Genomic DNA, 18,011 nt, shown 5'->3' on the forward strand with positions numbered 1-18,011 from the left:
TAGTATTATATACACACATCTATCTGTATTTGTTTCTGGAATACCCATCTGTATATGTGTTTTACAATCATATGTTCATATTGATGCCTCAAATTCCAACTCAGCATCAAAAGTTCATTGCAGCCTTTTCCATTTTTTTATTTGTACTTTCTTTTTCTCCAAAAGTGAGAAACTTCTCTCTTGTTATCCATATTTTTTTGTTTAGTCTTAGCATACACATAACCGTTTCAGAATTGCTAACCCATACCCTGTGAACAAGCAAATGTACTAGCTAGAGTACATTCTAGCTAGTGTACCATTCTTTTTGTCTCTAGCTTTTGTTTGCCAGACTTACTTAGGTTAGTTCATTTTTTGTCACCCTTTCCCCCTGACTATGATTGTGTTCATTTGGTACTTTTTGTGTTCCATTCCACATTCCCCCTGCCCTCCTGGCTGATTGTATTTAATTTTGGTGCGTGTGAACCATTACCATGGTTCTAAGCTTCAGAACTAAGTAGAAAGATTGCCACCAAGAAGTATTGCTCCCCCTCAATCCTACTTCCTTGTTCCTGTTCCCTTGGTCTTTTCACCCATACCTATCCACATCCTGTAGTGAACCAGTCTCATTTGGATTTTTCTGCCTCTTTCTTTCAAGGCTGATCTTCAGACAAGTTCTCAGCGTTTAAATCTTTCAGCCTCCAATGCTGCAGTGGCTGAACTTAAACCTGATTGTTGTATTGATGATGTCATACATCATGAAGTAAAGGAAATTGGAACACACATGTAAGGATTAATTTTACTAGTTCTCAAAGACTTTTTCTTATATATGCCAGTATTTGAAATTTTTACTGTATGCCCACTTATCATTAAACCCTAAGACCCTACTTCAGAAGCAATTTTATGTTCCAGGTTTACATGCTTACCAGAAACAAACTTTAAACAAAATGTTTGTTTTGTAAGGAAAAATATCTTGATTTATTTTCATTTATTTTTAGTTTCCTATTTGCATCTGTAGACAGCCCTATCCAAAAAATAACAAGCCATGCAAACATTTAAAACCCAGGTACCACCCTGACTGAAAGTATGTTTATTATTTTTCAAATGCTGACAACGGATGTTAATAGCAGTTAATTAACTGATGTTAATTTTAAAGTCATGGTTTTTCAGTTACGTATTTAACTGTGTTTGTATACTCTACCCTGAGAATTCAGAAAAACAGAACCAAAGTAAGACAAGCTATAAGAAAAAAAATCTCAAATTCTGTATTCCTGGCCTTTATATGTATTTGAATATGAGTGCTCTATTTTCCTGTCTGAGAGGCAAATACGAAAATTTCAGCCATCTAAAGTAATTTTAGGCTTCTCCATCTGCCTTACCACCCCCACATCCAATCATTTTACAAAGTCCTGTTCTTACTAACTATATGTCATTATCCTCCCTTCTTCATCTCCACTTAACATCACCATTTTTGCCTCTCTTCTTTGACTTAAAGAAGTATATAATATTAGCTATTAATCATTTCAATTTGGTGACCTCTCTTTTGTAGGCACTTCTTAGTGCATATACTCTGTGGTTGATACAAGCCTTAGAGTCAAAATTTAAAGATTTCAGATTCCAGCTTCATCATTTATTAATTATGTGGTCTTGGATAAGTCACTTAACTCTTCACTGACTTCCCACTACCCTTAGAAAATTCTGACTGCTTTGGCTTTACAGAGTTCTCTAGAGCCTAATCCTTACCAGCTGCTCTAGTTCTTACCTTTTCTCCTTCCTCCCTCTTTCTTTATACTGAGTCATACAGATGTTTCCTTTCTCCTCTGTGACTGGAAATATACTCTTCCCTCACAAAGGAATGCCTTTGTTATTTTGTTTACCTTAGTACTACTTCTTCATCTCTCTGATTCACCACAACTTTCTCAAAGAGGCTTTCCTGACCTCCTACACTAGACCCCTTTTTATGTATTCTATAGCATTCACAACTTACCATTGTTTTGGTCTTGTACTTAAAATTAATTACTTAGTACCTGTCATTTCCATTACACTTGATCTTAGCCAAAAGGCCGAGAAGCGATTCTGTCATTTCCATTAGAGTATGAGTTCCATGGAGTCAGCTACCAGAAGATCTACCAGAGAACAGTAGTCAACCTTTGTTGAAATTGAGTTTACCAAAATGATATTAAATGCGTTAAATCCTCCTTTTAGAGAAAAAGAGACTCTTGTAGAATTAAATAACTCATAAATAATGACATGGAGCTCAAATCTATATCTGGCTTCAAAAAACTCATATCCTTGCTATTACTGCTTCCTACCGCGAGCACTTGAGAGCAGTTACTGTGCTTTGATCAACTCTGTATCCCTAGTATCTGGCTTATGGACAGTTACAAAGGAAAAATTAAATTACCTGTAATATCACCACTGATATCATATCACCACTATGAAAACATTAGTGTACTATTTTCCAGTCTTGTAAATGTTCATATATATATATATGAACATATATATATGAACATATATATATTATGAGTCACTTGAGTCAGTATTCTTTGAAAACATTATTTTTAAGATGGTTTTATCTTAGATACTTGGACCATATTCTTTAAATTTGTTTACCCTAATGTTGGACTTCACATTATTTCTAGTCTCCCACTATTAGAAATAACACAGTGATAAGTTATTAACACAGTATGAGTTATTTCACACAGTGATGAATTAAATAACATAGTATTTCCTATGGTAGATTGCTTGAAGTGGGTTTACTATAGGAGCATGTAAGGATTTTAAGACTGTTAGAGATTGTTTTCTAAATTTCTTACAACCACTAGCAATATAGATAGAGTCAGTTTCTCTATACCCTTGCCAACCTTGATGACATGTGTAAAGAATTTTTTCCAAATCTTAAGAGGTAGAAAAATTTTACCTCATTATTTTATTTCTTTGACTACTTGTGAGGCTGAACATTTTCACATTTTTGTTAGCCTGTTCTGGTGCTGTGATTTACCTATGTATATCCTTTCCCTCTCTTTTGAGTAAGATACTAATATTTTATTTACAAGAATTTCTCTTCATAATGTTAGAAGTATTTTATCCCATTTTGTCTGCTTTCTAATTTTGTTTCAGTGTTTTTTATTTATTCAGTTTGTGAATTTATAAGACTCTTTTCCTTTCCATTGCCCTTTAATATTAAAAAGTCTTTCCCTGTCCTGAAATTTTGGTTTTGTAATTTTTTTTCTTGTAATTGTTGTGAACTTACTTTGTACGCTCAACTATTTGATTATTCTGGGATTTATTTTGGAATATATTTCACCTTTTGAAGGAAAAGTTTCTGACTTCCTGCTCCAAAAGAGTATATTTAATTTTGCTAATTAGAACTTTCTTGTTCATGGAATTATATTATCTGCTGAAACTCTTTTTTTCCTACTCTAGGCCTGTTTGGCTATACCTACACGTTATTGGTATTAATGTTTTTCCAGATTTGTGAGTAGAATTGAGGTGTATTGGATTTATTATTTAAAAACAAAATTGAAGATGATTCAGAGGTATCTTTCTATTTCAGCCTGGTGTGTGCAGTGAGCTATACAACTCAGGGTGGAGAAAAAATGTATTTTAGAAAATTCTTCAAATTTCAGGTATTAAATATGACAATGGTAAATATTTTTTAGATGCCTTTTTCCCCTATGAAGTTATTCCTATGGATCTGCAGTGCAAACAGGCTCCAAATAGTGGAGCTTCATGTATTTGGATTTGTTATATTACTAGCAATCTAAAGTCAGAGTAAATTAAGTAAAAGCAGAGAAATTATCATTGTCAATGTAATATTTCATTTGAACATTTTTTTTAAGTTTTGTTTTTGTTTTTGTTTTTTTTTTTTTTGTAGTAATCTCTCCATCCAGCATGGGACTTATCATGACTCTGAGATCAAAAGTTGCACATTCTTCTGACTGAGCCAGCCAGGTGCCCCTCACTTGAAGATTTTTATCCATAAAATAATTGTTCTGTTTTTATGCCTTGACAAAACACACAAGAATGTATGAGAGGGATGAAATGAGTGTAAAGTCCAGATAAAATCAATGTAAATAGTATCAAATTTCTAAACAAATTTTTAAATGAGAGATTATTGACTTGAGCTGAGTGGACTAGGCTTCCTTCTGGGATTCCGTGAGTCACTGAAATTGTAGGTAGAATTTTGTACTTATATACAATTTTCACTCCATGATCAAAAATAGTTAAAAACCACTCGTTTACCATAGGCACATGTATTTGAGAAGGGATGGGATGACCATATACAGTTATCTAAATTAGATCTAGATACGATGCTGTGTATATTTTTCATACCTCTCTGTTTTTAAGTGGCAGAAAAAGTACTATCAGTAGGAAATAAGTAAATACGTACATACATACTTACATACATACATACATACATACATACATACATACATACATACATACCCACATTTATTTGGGGGCACATGGCTGGCTTATTAGGTGGAGCATATGAGTCTTGATCTCAGGGTTGTGAGTTTGAGTCCCACATTGGGCATAGAGATTACTTTAAAATATTTGTAAAACATTTTTATAAAGGGAAAAATTTTTGCTATGACTTTGCTGCATCACACATTTAAGATTTTGCATGCCTTTTAAAAGAACATAAGAGGTTTGCTTATTTTGATAAACACTTTTGTGAAATATAGAGAGAAAAATACATAAAATGTATATATTCAGTTTAGCAAAATATTATGGAATAAACACTTAATGTAATTCATGTAACTATCACCCACTCAAGAAATGATGTCTGTCTTTTAAAAATGCATTTGGGATTGTTTTTTGTTTTTGTTTGTTTTTGCAAAAATACTGCATACCTATTGGAAAAGTTTTTCACAGTTAAGATTGGAAAATGCCTTTGACAAATTTATGCCCTATGGTTTAAAACAAACAAAGATAAATGGTCAAATGATAATAATCTCCTCTGATTGATATGCTTTATTAAACTAGGTTCTCAAACCATTGGATGTGAAAACCAAATTTTATAATGCAGAGGTAAGTGTTGGGTACTTAATGGGAATTCAGATTAAACAGTAAGATCTTTATTTGACTAAAATTCTGATACATTTCCTTTCATTTTAAATTGCTTATATAACTGCACATTACTTGTAAAAAAATGAGCATAAATTTCAATCAAAAGAGAATAATTTCCTTGTAGATCTTTTAATCTGCTGTGTTTAACTTACATAGAATCAGTGTATCTTGAATTTTACTCTCTCAAATTTTGTAAGGCTTTCACCCCCTTGCACTAAATGATTGCCCTGTACTTCCATGTAATGGTTATTGTTACTGTCTAAAAACATTAGCAATTTGTTCAATATTTAGAGTGTGATTCTGATATCATAAAATTGAAGTGGTTGATCTACCCTGCAAAAAAGATTTAATGTTCATGGAAAATAATGACAAATAGAGCTCATCAAATTAAATTCTTTGCCCTGGAAAATTAGGGTGTTAGCTACAGTTTGATTATTAAATTCAGTGAATGGCTTGAAATACTTTTTGGGAGAAACAGGTTTGGCAAAAATATAGAAATATGTAACTTTTAGAATAGAAGATATCTTCTGTCCTAATAAAAGAGATAAAATAGACTTTGCCTAGGAGAAATGTCTTATTGCTTGGATTTCCTTTTAAAAATTCTACTTTATCTTGGCTTCTAAAGTTCCAGAAAAAGCAGATTTCCTAATAGGTCCCTTACTCCCGCGAAAATCATATCTTTCATACCACAGTGATAAATTCAAAAACATTTACAGTATTTTGAAATGAAAATTATATCTTTATTCCTCTAAGCCACATGATCAGAAATTTACAGTCATATGTCAAATTTCCTATGTATTTTTACCATCAACACCTGAGTTTTTATTCAATATAAAGTTTGTACTACTGGACATACCAAAAGATGCCTAAGATAAGGAACCTGACCTGCAGTAAAGCCCTATTAGGAGAAGAGAAAAAAGTGCATAAAATAATAAAACTATCCAATATATATAGTGAATCTAAAGTGAATGATATAAAAAGATGTGCTATAGGAAGTCTGGGGTTGAGATTTTAGAGTAGTGTTCAGGGAAGATGAGGAGGGGAGCTAGAGGGAGGGTTTGGAAGTAACCTGTTGGAAACATAAAAGTGTCAGAGTAGTGAAGGCATTCCTAGCAGAATTACAAATGCACATGGATTATTGAGTACTTAGTGAAGAATATACATATTTGATGGAAGGATACAGTCTCATCAAGGAGATTACTAGATATTTAAAGAGTTAACATTTCTTTTTCATGGGTAGGGGAAGCTGGAATACTACATACATGTTCTGGTTTTACTAGAATACTGTTGATTAATTATAGTATAGCTATTCAGCTTGGTGAATTTTAAGTGATCTTAATTTATCATTTTGCTGGGAAAGATTTCATCCATAATATGAGGGAGATGGGTAACTATTCTGTTAGAACACATATGTTTGAAAATTAGAAACAAATAGGGCTGTATGTGGGTCTTTTTTCCTATAATTGGGTTGTAGGAAGGCACATATTAAGCGGTTTTAGGCTTCCTTTGATGAAAATGTGGTGGTACAGTAAGATACTTGTCAAATAGTTTTATAACACTAATATTCACAGTGATTTGCATAGTTTTTTAAATTACTAGTTATTCCATGAATAATATTATAAAAGTGATATACTCCCCCAAAAGGAAGGGGAAAAAAATCCACAATTTGACCACACCAAAAAGTAATGGGTTTTTCATTAATCCATGTCTTCTTTCAGTTTTTACTCATTTGTGTTTAATATTCTCTTTTCATAATCACAGTACCAATTGTGTTTGTTGCCTTTTTCAGTTAACATTTATATGATCTCTACTTTTTGCCAACAAACGTCAGCTAAAAAAGTTTTAGTAAAATTCTGAACCTTTCAAAATAGAGATATCTTTAAAAACTAGGAGTGAAGGGGCACCTGGGTGGCTCATTTGGATACGTGTCCGACTCTTGATTTCAACTCAGGTTGTGATCTCACGGTTCGTGAGTTTAAGCCCCACATCCAGCTCTGTGCTGACAGTATGGAGCCTGCTTCATATTCTCTGTCTCCCTCTCTTTCTGTCCATGCCCAGTAATAAATAAACACATAAAAAAAACTAGGAGTGAACAAATAGAATCTTTAGGGTCTCTAAGATATTCAGTATTATAGCTATACTATAATTAATCAACAGTATTACAGTAAACCAGAAAGACAGAACACATGTAGTATTCCAACTCCCCTACCCACGATAAAGAGATGTTAACTCTTTAAGCATCTGCTAATCCCTTGATGAGACTGTATCCTTCCATCAAATATGTATATTCTTCACTAAGTACTCAGTATTCCATGTGCCATAGTTCTTACACATTGACTTTTATTAGCCCCACATTTGTCTCGAACATGTTTTTCACATTGTTTCTAATAATTCTAGTAGTATGTGAATCACCTAAAGGAAAACAAATTTTATGAGAAACTTTGTTGTAGTCTTCTAAAATGGCAAAGAAGAATGGTGACATTAGAAACCAGGATTCAAACATTTGGTCACCTGCTGGGTATAGAGCTCTATCCCAGGTCCTAAAGGGAAATAAATATAAACTTGACATCTTCCCAGTCTTCATGGTACTTAGATTTGGTAGAGGAAATAAACATGACAAAACCACAGTGTAAGCACCATCCCCCGATCATAAAGTGTACTTAGACTCAGAACATCAAGAGGTGAAAAAGTATTTTTAGCTATGGGTTGGATGAAAAAGGCAACATTTACGATGGCCCTTGATAAATAAGTAGCCTTAGAAATATATATGAAAAAGAGACAAACTATGAAATATATTAACAAGAAGACAATAAACTTTCAGTTTTCAGAAGTGATCTAGCCCAGCATTTCTTGAAGTATAATGCACAGAACTCTAATCACTTAAGATGGTCCTTGAAAAAATGCTTCCATTATTAGACAAATTTAGGAGAAGCTGTACAGTATATATCACCTGTGATGTGGATGATAATGTATAACCATTCTAAGTTATCAATGAAAAATAACAGTATAGGTAACGAATTTATAGCACTACAAGGCATGGAATATACCTCTCTGTCGCCCAAATGTGTCCTTGAATATTTGCTCGTGTTTAAATATTCACCGTGTTCTTCTCTATTCATTTAACCATAGCAGTTTCCCCTCTTTAGAAAAATGATTTGTCATATTTCTGTGTTACTTTCTGTTTACTTCCTTGTTTTACTAATGCTGTCTTGTTTAATAAATTTTAAAAAATGCAGAAATGCATTTTATTTAAAGTTAGTTATTCTTTTTCTTTAACATTTAATTCTGATTTTTCTAATTTTTCTTTTTTATTTTTCCATTAGAGTGACCTCAGTTCTGTGGTAATTTGATTTTTTATTATAAATTTATATGCTTTTCTTACTTACCACTTTTTGACTCTGCCTAATTAATCTCTCTGTACAAAACATAGTGGAAAAACAAAGTTAGTTGTGAATACCACTTATATGACTTTAAAAGAGGTAGATAATTTGTACTTTTTACATCATATTGGTTATCTTACTCTGTGGGAAAAAAATTAGATGGAAGATTAAATTGTCATATTGAAACAGTTATGCTCTCACTTTTAGTGTTTTTCCTTTGGGTGTTTTTTTAAAAGAGGCATGTTAACTTTGTTTAAAATAGACTTGGGATTTTCAACAACTTCCTGTAAGTTTCTTTACTATACTTTATTTTTTTGAGTAAACTAGTTGAAATTTTTTCATCTTCAGATGCATAGTGGTTTTAGTTTTACGTCTGGGTCAGGTAAAGTTGGCCCTTTGACATTAGCAAACAGAAGAATATCAAATTTTCCCAAGTTGGCTAAAGTCATATTTTCAAATTTCTGTTTAATATAAGCGGCATTTGCTTATAATATGTGACTTACATAATAACATCGACTGCTGTAGCACAGAATTCTTAATTTTCCAAATGTCAAATGACTTTATACTAACTGTTCAAACTAACTTAATTTTCCATTATGCTGCTTGTTTTTCTTTCATTTTATCTAAGTTCTTCCTAAATTTAAGCAGAAAACTGCATTTTTAAATTTGAAATGTGGGTCTATGGTTATTTTTTTTAAAGCAATGGATTGATGGGATATATTTACCATATTCTGAGAAAAAGTAACAGAATAATAGCTATGAGTGGTACATTCTTTTAAACTGATAAGTCATTGTATTTCTATTTTCACTTGCGCACATGTGCCAAGAACTAAAGAATCTGTTTTAGTTTACATAATAATGCTTTATATTATATTCTTCATCATTATATTTTTACAAATGATTTCCATTTACCTGGATTTAATATATAAAAAGTTACATTAAGTGCCAAATTTCGGGGTCATAGTTTTTTTTTTCTTTCTGTATATATATTACTTTGAAACATTTGAACAAAGTAATTATTGAATATGCTATATCATTTTTTAGACAGGTTTGTTTCACAAATGAACCAAGTTGTCTGTTATCCTTCATTTATGCACACAAAAAATCCAAATCACATAAAAAGAAGGATGTTTGCATAAATAATCTAAATTTCAATGCCTAAATTTTAGGAATAAAAATTTTATATAAAAATACATATTTAAATTACCCATTCATAAAAATATTGCTGAATAGCATTAGTTTTCAAATTTGTCACTAAGACTACAAAATACCTTATGTTTGATTTAAAAGCTCTATGATAGGTATAATTCACATCCTTTCTTTCAGCCCTAAATATATGTGTAAAATAAACCAAGAAATCACTAATGACTGCTAACAAAGTGCTTTATTCAAAAAGTTAAATCCTATACGATTATAAAATAGACTATTCTTTGTACTGGTGGTACTTATACTTTCTAAATTGAAAAAATGTGACCACTGAAACTATATTAATGATATGATGGAATATTATAATGACCTAATTCTATTAACATATCACTAAAATCATAGATGCATAGGAATATGCATACTACTAAATCACAGTTTAACATTTTAATGAGTTATTAGAAGATTTAGGATATTTGTCATTGAAATTCCAGTTAAAGAACTATTTTTGGATGTTGATAAAAAAATATAGTTATCCCCCATCCATTGTTTGACAAGTTATCAGTTAACTAACACTTGACTTTGCCCCTGTTAATTATGTTAGGGTGAAGATTTCTTTTCTTGCATTAATTATGATAACTTTAATTTGCAGGCATGAACTAATCACATTTGTGGTTAATATTTTTTCTTCGTATAGATCAGATATTTTTGTTGAGGTAAATGTTTTAAATACCATTACACTTTGGTGGATATTTTTTTCATGTCCCCAGACTGATGAAGTATTTCTCGAAGCCCAGATTCAGAATATTACAACCTCACCCATGTTTATGGAGAAAGTTTCACTGGAGCCATCTATAATGTACAACGTAGCAGAATTAAATTCAGTCAGCCAAGCTGGAGAATGGTAAATATGAATTATGAAGTGTTTGTTTTTATTTTGAAGTATCTGAACTTTTCTAACATTTGTTACTCTTGGGTGGTTTATAATTTTCCTTTTAATTAATAGACTTTATTTTTCTTAGTTAAGTCTTATGTTCACAGAAAAATTGATTAGAAAGCAAAGTTCCCACATGCCCCTGTCCCTGCTCATAGTTCCCAGTTTTTACATCTTGTTTTAATGTGGCACATTTGTTACAATTGATGAGCCTAATTGATGACACTTTTATCAATTACAGTCCATAATTCACATTCGGGGTTCATTTTTTTGTGTCATACATTTTGTGGGTTTGGACAAATGTAATGACATTCAGCCCCCACTACTGTATTAGACAAAATACTCTCGTTGCCCTAAAAATCTCCTGTGCTTCACCCATTCATTCCTCCTTCCACATACAATTATAAAGATCCTAGCCATTTGCATTTTATGTTTTACTGTTTGAAACATAGTCTTGTAATTTTTATAATAATTCAATGAGGTAAATATGAAACTGTTCATCCTTTCCTGCATATGATAAAACTGAGGCATGGGAAGAAATGATGGAGAGGCTAGAAAGGATAAAAATGAAGGATGAGTTTTAAAAATATTCTCTCAACATTAAAAGGAGTGGACATAGGAAGAGACAATGTAGGTTTTTTTGCAGAAATGAATTATATATGTCTTTCTATAGATAATTTAAAAGAGGAAGAATAAATAAATACCAAGTTGATATTAATATGGATAAGAAGGTCATCACTGCAGAAAGTAACTGATTTTGTTCATCGATGAAAAATTTACTTCTATCTTATTATGGTGGTTAAATTGAGTAGTTTGTAGCCTCCCATATCCCCACTGAGGAAAACAGTAACTTCATTCTTTCCCTAATCTTTTGGTTCATTTTACAAAGGATCACTTAGTTTACAGTGGTATGTTTCTTCTTATTCTAAACTATTTTCCTTGATAATTTTAGAAAAAGGGACAGGATACTTTAGGTTCTGATTTCTGTCACATTTTTTCAGTTAATTGATACATATCCAGTATTTTAGGTAATATATTGCATTCTGTTATAAAGAACTAAAGGTTTTCCATATCAACTGAAACATTTAAAGAAAAGTAAATCTTCTCAGTTCAAGTCCTTTTTCATTTGTGTTGAAATGGTAAATCATGCAGTTCCCGTCCAGAAGAAAAATCACAGCCATGGTTTTTCTTTTAAGACTTTAGAGAATTTTCTCCATCTCTCTCTGTCTCCACCCGTCTCAGTGTAACTACGTTTGGGTCAAGAGCTTATTTGCAACCAATGGATACACGCCAGTATTTGTACTGCCTAAAACCCAAGAAGGAGTTTGCAGAAAAAGCAGGCATCATTAAAGGAGTAACAGTAATTGGAAAACTGGATATAGTGTGGAAAACAAATCTAGGTGAAAGGGGAAGATTACAGACCAGCCAACTTCAGCGAATGGTGAGTCTGGAAAAAACACTGGAGGGGGTTTTGGGGGATGGGAGGGGTAGATAGACCAACCTAAATTTTCCTAGGTGTATTACTAAAAATCAGCACTTGTAAAAGGTATTATTATTACCAGTGAATAAGAGATAAAAGACTAATAATTTTACTGATTTCTAGGTAGAAAATTCATATTGAGATGGATGAAAAATGTTCAAATATTAATTTATCCATAATACATGGTTTGTTACTCTACTAAACAGAAAGTAAATTACTACTTACCAATTTTTCCCTCCTGTAGTATTTCCTGCTCACTGTTCATCTGACTTCCACTACATAAAAGGCTTTTTTGCAGTGTTCTGCAACTCTTGGACTTACTACATTCACCAACTCAGTTCAGACTTTTTAAAAGATTTTTAGAATCCGAGTCATCTAAAATTCAGAGAGTGAGTTCCATTAAGGTTGTCTTATAAGCATTATTTGGATACTTTTCCTAATTTCTCCTCTTAAAGCAGGGATGGCTCCCAATCTTCTTTCTTTTGTGCTAGTGAGACTGTGCTACAGAATCATCCCTTTATGCTGAATATTAACTGCTGTCATATATTCTTTAAAAATTACTTTTCTTTCACTATGTCAGGTAATAATTGGAAAAAGAAAGATTTTCACTGGGCCTAATTTAAAATATAGCAGTTAAGGGAAGCCCGGGTGGCTTAGTCGGTTGAGTGTCTGACATCGACTCAGGTCATGATCTCATGGTGCGTGAGTTCGAGCCCCATGTTGGATCTGTGCTGACAGCTCAGAGCCTGGAGCCTGTGTCTCCCTCTCTCTCTGCCCCTCCCCAGCTTGTGCTCTGTCTCTCTCTCTCTCTCTCTCAAAAATAAACATTAAAAAGTTAAAAAATAATAATAATAAAAATAATAAAATAAAATACAGCATTAGCTATCATCTTGCCATGGATGTTCCAGGCTTTGATGCTTCTGTGGTCTTTTCCCTGCTTGAGTGTCTTGTGAACAGACATGTATTTTTTTCCTGGATCTTTTCAAGACAATCTTACTTTTTCTGCTTAGGCAATAACCTTCTTTTTAGAGGTATATATGTATAAGCTGCAGGATCTTTGGAAAGCATCCCTTTAAGATCAGACCTATTGAAATTTCTTTACTGAGTTTTTACCTCTGAGATTCATTTGAACTCTACTGAACATGAAGTATTTATAGCAAACACAGTCAGAGTCCATAGTATTGTTCCACGGGCAATCAATGGCAGCAAAAGAAGTTAGGATGAAAAGAAAAAAAAAGAAAAAAGAAGTTAGAATGACTGTGAAGTATTTTTCCTGAACATCAGCTTGGAGACCCACAACTGTTGAATGAATTTGCTGATGTGGCACCTTTATTAAAGTGGGAAAGTTTTGTTAATAGATGTGTGCTAACTGTGTTGCTTTTTCTCCTAGGCTCCAGGTTATGGAGACGTTAGGTTGTCTTTGGAGGCAATCCCTGATACTGTAAACCTAGAAGAACCTTTTCATATTACCTGTAAAATAACAAACTGCAGGTAATGGCAGTGTTTCTGGATGGGTGTCCTTTCCCCCTCGCCTGCATCAAAGAGAATTAAAATCTTTTGACTATGCTCTCAAGTTTCTCCTTGACAAACAGCCTTCTCTGAGGTGGATGTTGAATACTGTAAAGTTCTTCATCTGCTAACTGTATATATTACATATTTTGAGGTCTTACTTTATTAGGCATTTTCTGTATTTTATTTCCTTCATGCATTGTACCCTACGAGGTAGATATGAATTAATCACATTTTATGTAATACAAAGCCAATTCAGAGGTTAAGTAACTTAGTCAAGCTGAGAGAGCTAGAAAAGATGGGGCCAGAATTTGAAACCAGGTGTATTTGACTTGAGAGCCCATGCTGTTTTCACTTTTTGCACTTCCTCACACTTCAGATTATTAAAACATAAACTAGTACATTCTTATGGAATGATACATTACAGATTTAACGTTGTAAGATAGATTTTTCTGAGGCATACTTATACCTGAATTTTCTTTAGTATTAAGAAAGGAATTTGTCACAAATTTAATACAAGGGGTCACTTAATTATAGATTGGAAAATAGAGCCTTATAATAGAGAGTATAATCTAGCTATTGGGATGCAAAGAGCACAGGGCTTTGAAGCCAACAAAACTGAGGATTAAAGTCCAGTCCTATCACTTTTGGTACAACTTCTATTACTACTTGGGATGTATTATTCGTTGTGGCACTTTGATACTATTGCAGTGATGAATCCCAATGCACATAGTCTGAATGTATAATCTTTTAAAATTCCATATTCATTCCAACTTTGATATAGGAAATACCCATCCATGACAATTATAAAAATACTCCCTCCCTCTGAAGCTAGTGACCCTCCCACACGGTTAATCATTCCTTTCTGTCACAGCAAATTTTAATATAGTTTTTTAGTGACACTCATGTATTGCTGTGGTTTTTAGTTTCTCTTTACCTAATTGTGCATTATTCAACAGAAGGTACCATGTCTTCCCTAGCATTGTAAATGCACTGCCTGCCATGTCATTGGGGTTCAGTAAACAGCAACTCACATGGGGTGAAAACCCTTTGTGTGTAAGTGTGCTTTTGGATTTTTTGTTTAAATTTTTTGAGGTATAGCAAATCAATGACCAAATGACAAACCACTGTAAAAAATAAAATTCATGTTAGGTGATTGAAGTTTTCTAAAAACCACCTGTTTCTTAGATCTTCAGTTTCCTTATCTATAAAAATAGGACCCCCACCACTGCCACCCACCTACACACAGACACATACACACAATATACAGTAACTGGCTTTTTGTGAAATGTACTGACAAAATTCATGTAGTGCATCTAACCTGGTCGATGGCACATAATGGATACTTCAAATGTTTGTTGCAGAGATAGATACATATAAAGCTAAATATCATTAAATGAGTATGTGAAAGAATGTATAAATTGCAATTTAAATAAATATTTAAAATATGGAGCCAACTATGAGAGGATAAAAAGAGGTCAAACAGTTGAGTGTGGTCAGAAATGGTGGTAGAGCCAGAGGACTATTTTTTACTATGAGCCTTTGGTAATTTAAAAAAAAAAAAAAAAGTGTATACCTTCTTTGAAAGTTATTTTTAACTTTACATGTTTAAGCTAAACTGGTGCTATCAGTTATAAGCAGAAGCAGTCTTTTCACATGAACACTGAACAAACGTGGATAGTATTTACTTAGAAATCTTGTCTGTCGTTTTATCTGCAGGGTAAAGGAACATAGATTAAATAGCAAAAGGCTCAGTTTATCTTTGTCTTTCCTGTAGAATACTTAACAGAAATAGGAAGGAAGCATAGCAACAAGGTGAGACACAGATGTCTGGAAGTTTCCCAGAGAAATGGCAAAGCTGCCAACAGATCAGCACCAGGGAGCCAGGATTCAATAATAGAACCAGAAGGCTTATATCCAGACAGGCAGATCAGTCTCAGTGCTTTAAACCCTAGAAGACGCCATATCTTTCATTTTCCTGATTGTCTCAAGTGAAATAAAAACGACATTATAGCTTTTTATTTCTGATTCCACTTTTATTCTTCTGGACATCCCGAAAACAAATTCATTGGCACTAGTGGAAGAAATATCACAGAACCACTTTGTGAAAGGAACAAGATTTATTCCTGTCTTTCTGATTCCTCCAGCAGTGAAAGGACTATGGATCTGGTTTTGGAAATGTGCAATACCAATTCTATCCACTGGTGTGGCATTTCAGGAAGACAGCTTGGAAAGCTACATCCAAGTTCCTCTCTCTGCCTTGCCCTTACTCTCCTGTCTTCAGTACAGGGACTGCAGGTGCGCTATCTTTTCAGTATTTGGGGACTGTTAACCAGTGGTCATTTACTATTTCCTTTTTTTCCTCTGATAAATTACCAATGAATGAAACTTTACACCGGTATCTTTCTCTCAATAGAGTGTCTCCGGCTTAAGACTAACTGACACGTTCTTAAAGAGAACATATGAATATGATGACATCGCACAGGTCTGTGTGGTATCTTCGGCCATCAAAGTGGAGAGCTGAAGAAAATTTCCAGTGTTCTGCTTTTCATTGAGTTTAACAGAACTTTCTGTATTTCTGTCACCTTTGTGAAATGATCGAGTCTACAACAAAAATAAGTATCTATTATTTAAATTTCTTTCCTGCAAAAGTTAAAATATTAAATATTTGTTTTGAAAACAGCCATCTACTGATTTTATCTTATGAGTTATATTCTAAAAGAATATTTGTACATTTTCTATACATCTCCTATTTGATTTCATTTCTCACCACTGGACTTTGTTCTCCAAAAGCTCTGTATTTGAGGCCATTTACCCCTAGCAAGTATCTGGAACAGGGGTTAGCAAACATTTTATGTAAAGGGACAGATACTAAATATTTGTCTTTGCAGGGAATGTGGTTTCTGTTGAAAATTCTTAGCTCTGCTGTTATAGTAGGAGAGCAGCCAGTAGGCAAAAAGAGCACAGCAGTATTTACAAAAACAGGCAACTGGCCAGATTTGGCCCGCAGGCCATAGTTTGCTGACCTTGACTTAGAATATAGAACTGTTTCTTAAAACTTTAGATTATTATAATACTTTATTTAAAACTTTTCAGTTAGTCCATTTTTCCCCTAACTCCTCAGTCAGCAGAAAAAGTTGAAAACTATAGTAAAAATAATAAGTAAATAAAACTAGAGTAGTCCCTGTGTAACCTTATATTGCAAACACAGTATGAGTTCTCCTAGTGTTTTCAAAGTTACTATATTTGTATGTATCTGTTTGTATGTACATATAAACAGATCTAAATTTCAGTTACTAACAGCAGATCAGAATTGGCTTAATTTCTTGGATTGTTGATTACTCTATTAACTTTTAACTAAGAAACCTGATAATTTTCTAACTCAAAGCCAGAAAGTCCTGGGGTTTTTTTCATATTGAAAAACAAGTGACTTATTTTCATAAGGCATATTGAAAGGATTTCTACCTTCTGATATTTGATTTTGAACTCTAAGTCATGCATTACTACTACAAAACTACCTGTAGATGTAATCACACTGATTTACTTATGTCAGGAACAAAACAGTGAGAAAGTTAATATTGTAAACAACTTTGAGGGGCTCCTGAGCGCCCAGTCGGTTAAGTGTCCAACTTCAGCTCAGATCATGATCTCGAGGTCTGTGAGTTCAAGTCCCATGTGCGGCTCTGTGCTGACAGCTCAGAGCCTGGAGCCTGCTTTGGATTCTGTGTCTTCTTCTCTGTCTGCCCCTCTCTCGCTTTTGCTCTCTCTCTCAAAAATAAATAAAAACATTTTTTAAAAAAAGATTGTAAACAACTTTTCAACATGAATATAGTAAGTTTCAATATTTTGTAAGGACAACAAAAGCTTATGCTGTTAAATAAAAACTTATTTTGGTAAGTTGAAATTCAAGAATGTATATAGAATCGCTTAACTGTTAGAGGTATTAAGTCAAATACAAAAATTTGTTTTTCTTAAATGCATAATTATTTATTGCCATGACAAATTATTTGGTCCAAAGTGAAAGCTATATTCAGAATGAGATTTGCCCCTTAAGTTGCACTAATAATGAAATCTGTGCAAAATAAAGTAAAAGCAGTGTAAAGTTGAAGTCTGTCTTCCAGAATGAGTAAGACTGATTAAATGATAAGACTTGATAGTCACTGTGTATTTTGATTGCTTTTCAAGTATCCTCTCATGACTGAACCTTGTGTTTCATTGTTCCAGATTTTAAAAGTAACATATAATGGTCTTTTGGAATCTGCTATATAATTTGATCTAATTATAAACTCTCTTTTTATGATAAACATCGTCCATTCCTTAAGTAAAGGTTAGATAACGTCATCTTGGAAGGGATCTGTTTAAATCATATTATAAAAATTAGATAAGCAATTTGGTATATTAAATGAAAATGTCATTTGCATAAAAAGGACCTTTTAGGTTTTACATAGCATCATAACTGCTATAGCTACAACAATGAAATGTGGTTAATGGAAGCCAGTCATTCCTAAGGGGA

General features: G+C 33.0%; 1 protein-coding gene across 6 annotated transcripts in view; it reads left to right on the forward strand.

Annotated features, from left to right (window-relative positions):
• The window catches only part of TRAPPC13 (trafficking protein particle complex subunit 13), a 36,179-nt gene extending 18,527 nt beyond the window's left edge, over positions 1 to 17,652 (forward strand). For 3 of the 6 annotated variants that reach the window (XM_003981020.6, XM_045061370.1, XM_045061360.1), the window contains exons 5-13: positions 635 to 762; positions 3,533 to 3,605; positions 4,969 to 5,013; positions 8,376 to 8,393; positions 10,346 to 10,479; positions 11,752 to 11,950; positions 13,380 to 13,480; positions 15,646 to 15,796; positions 15,915 to 17,652. In XM_003981020.6, coding sequence (XP_003981069.2) covers positions 635 to 762; positions 3,533 to 3,605; positions 4,969 to 5,013; positions 8,376 to 8,393; positions 10,346 to 10,479; positions 11,752 to 11,950; positions 13,380 to 13,480; positions 15,646 to 15,796; positions 15,915 to 16,022 — 957 coding nt within the window. In that variant the 3' untranslated portion in view covers positions 16,023 to 17,652. The remainder of the gene's footprint in view (positions 1 to 634; positions 763 to 3,532; positions 3,606 to 4,968; positions 5,014 to 8,375; positions 8,394 to 10,345; positions 10,480 to 11,751; positions 11,951 to 13,379; positions 13,481 to 15,645; positions 15,797 to 15,914) is intronic. The other 3 variants (XM_011284034.4, XM_003981019.6, XM_011284037.4) reach the window with 3 other exon arrangements.
• The last annotated feature ends 359 nt before the right edge of the window (positions 17,653 to 18,011 follow it).

This window comes from Felis catus, chromosome A1 (genome assembly GCF_018350175.1).
Source record: "Felis catus isolate Fca126 chromosome A1, F.catus_Fca126_mat1.0, whole genome shotgun sequence".
Classification (NCBI taxonomy): Eukaryota; Metazoa; Chordata; class Mammalia; order Carnivora; family Felidae; genus Felis; species Felis catus.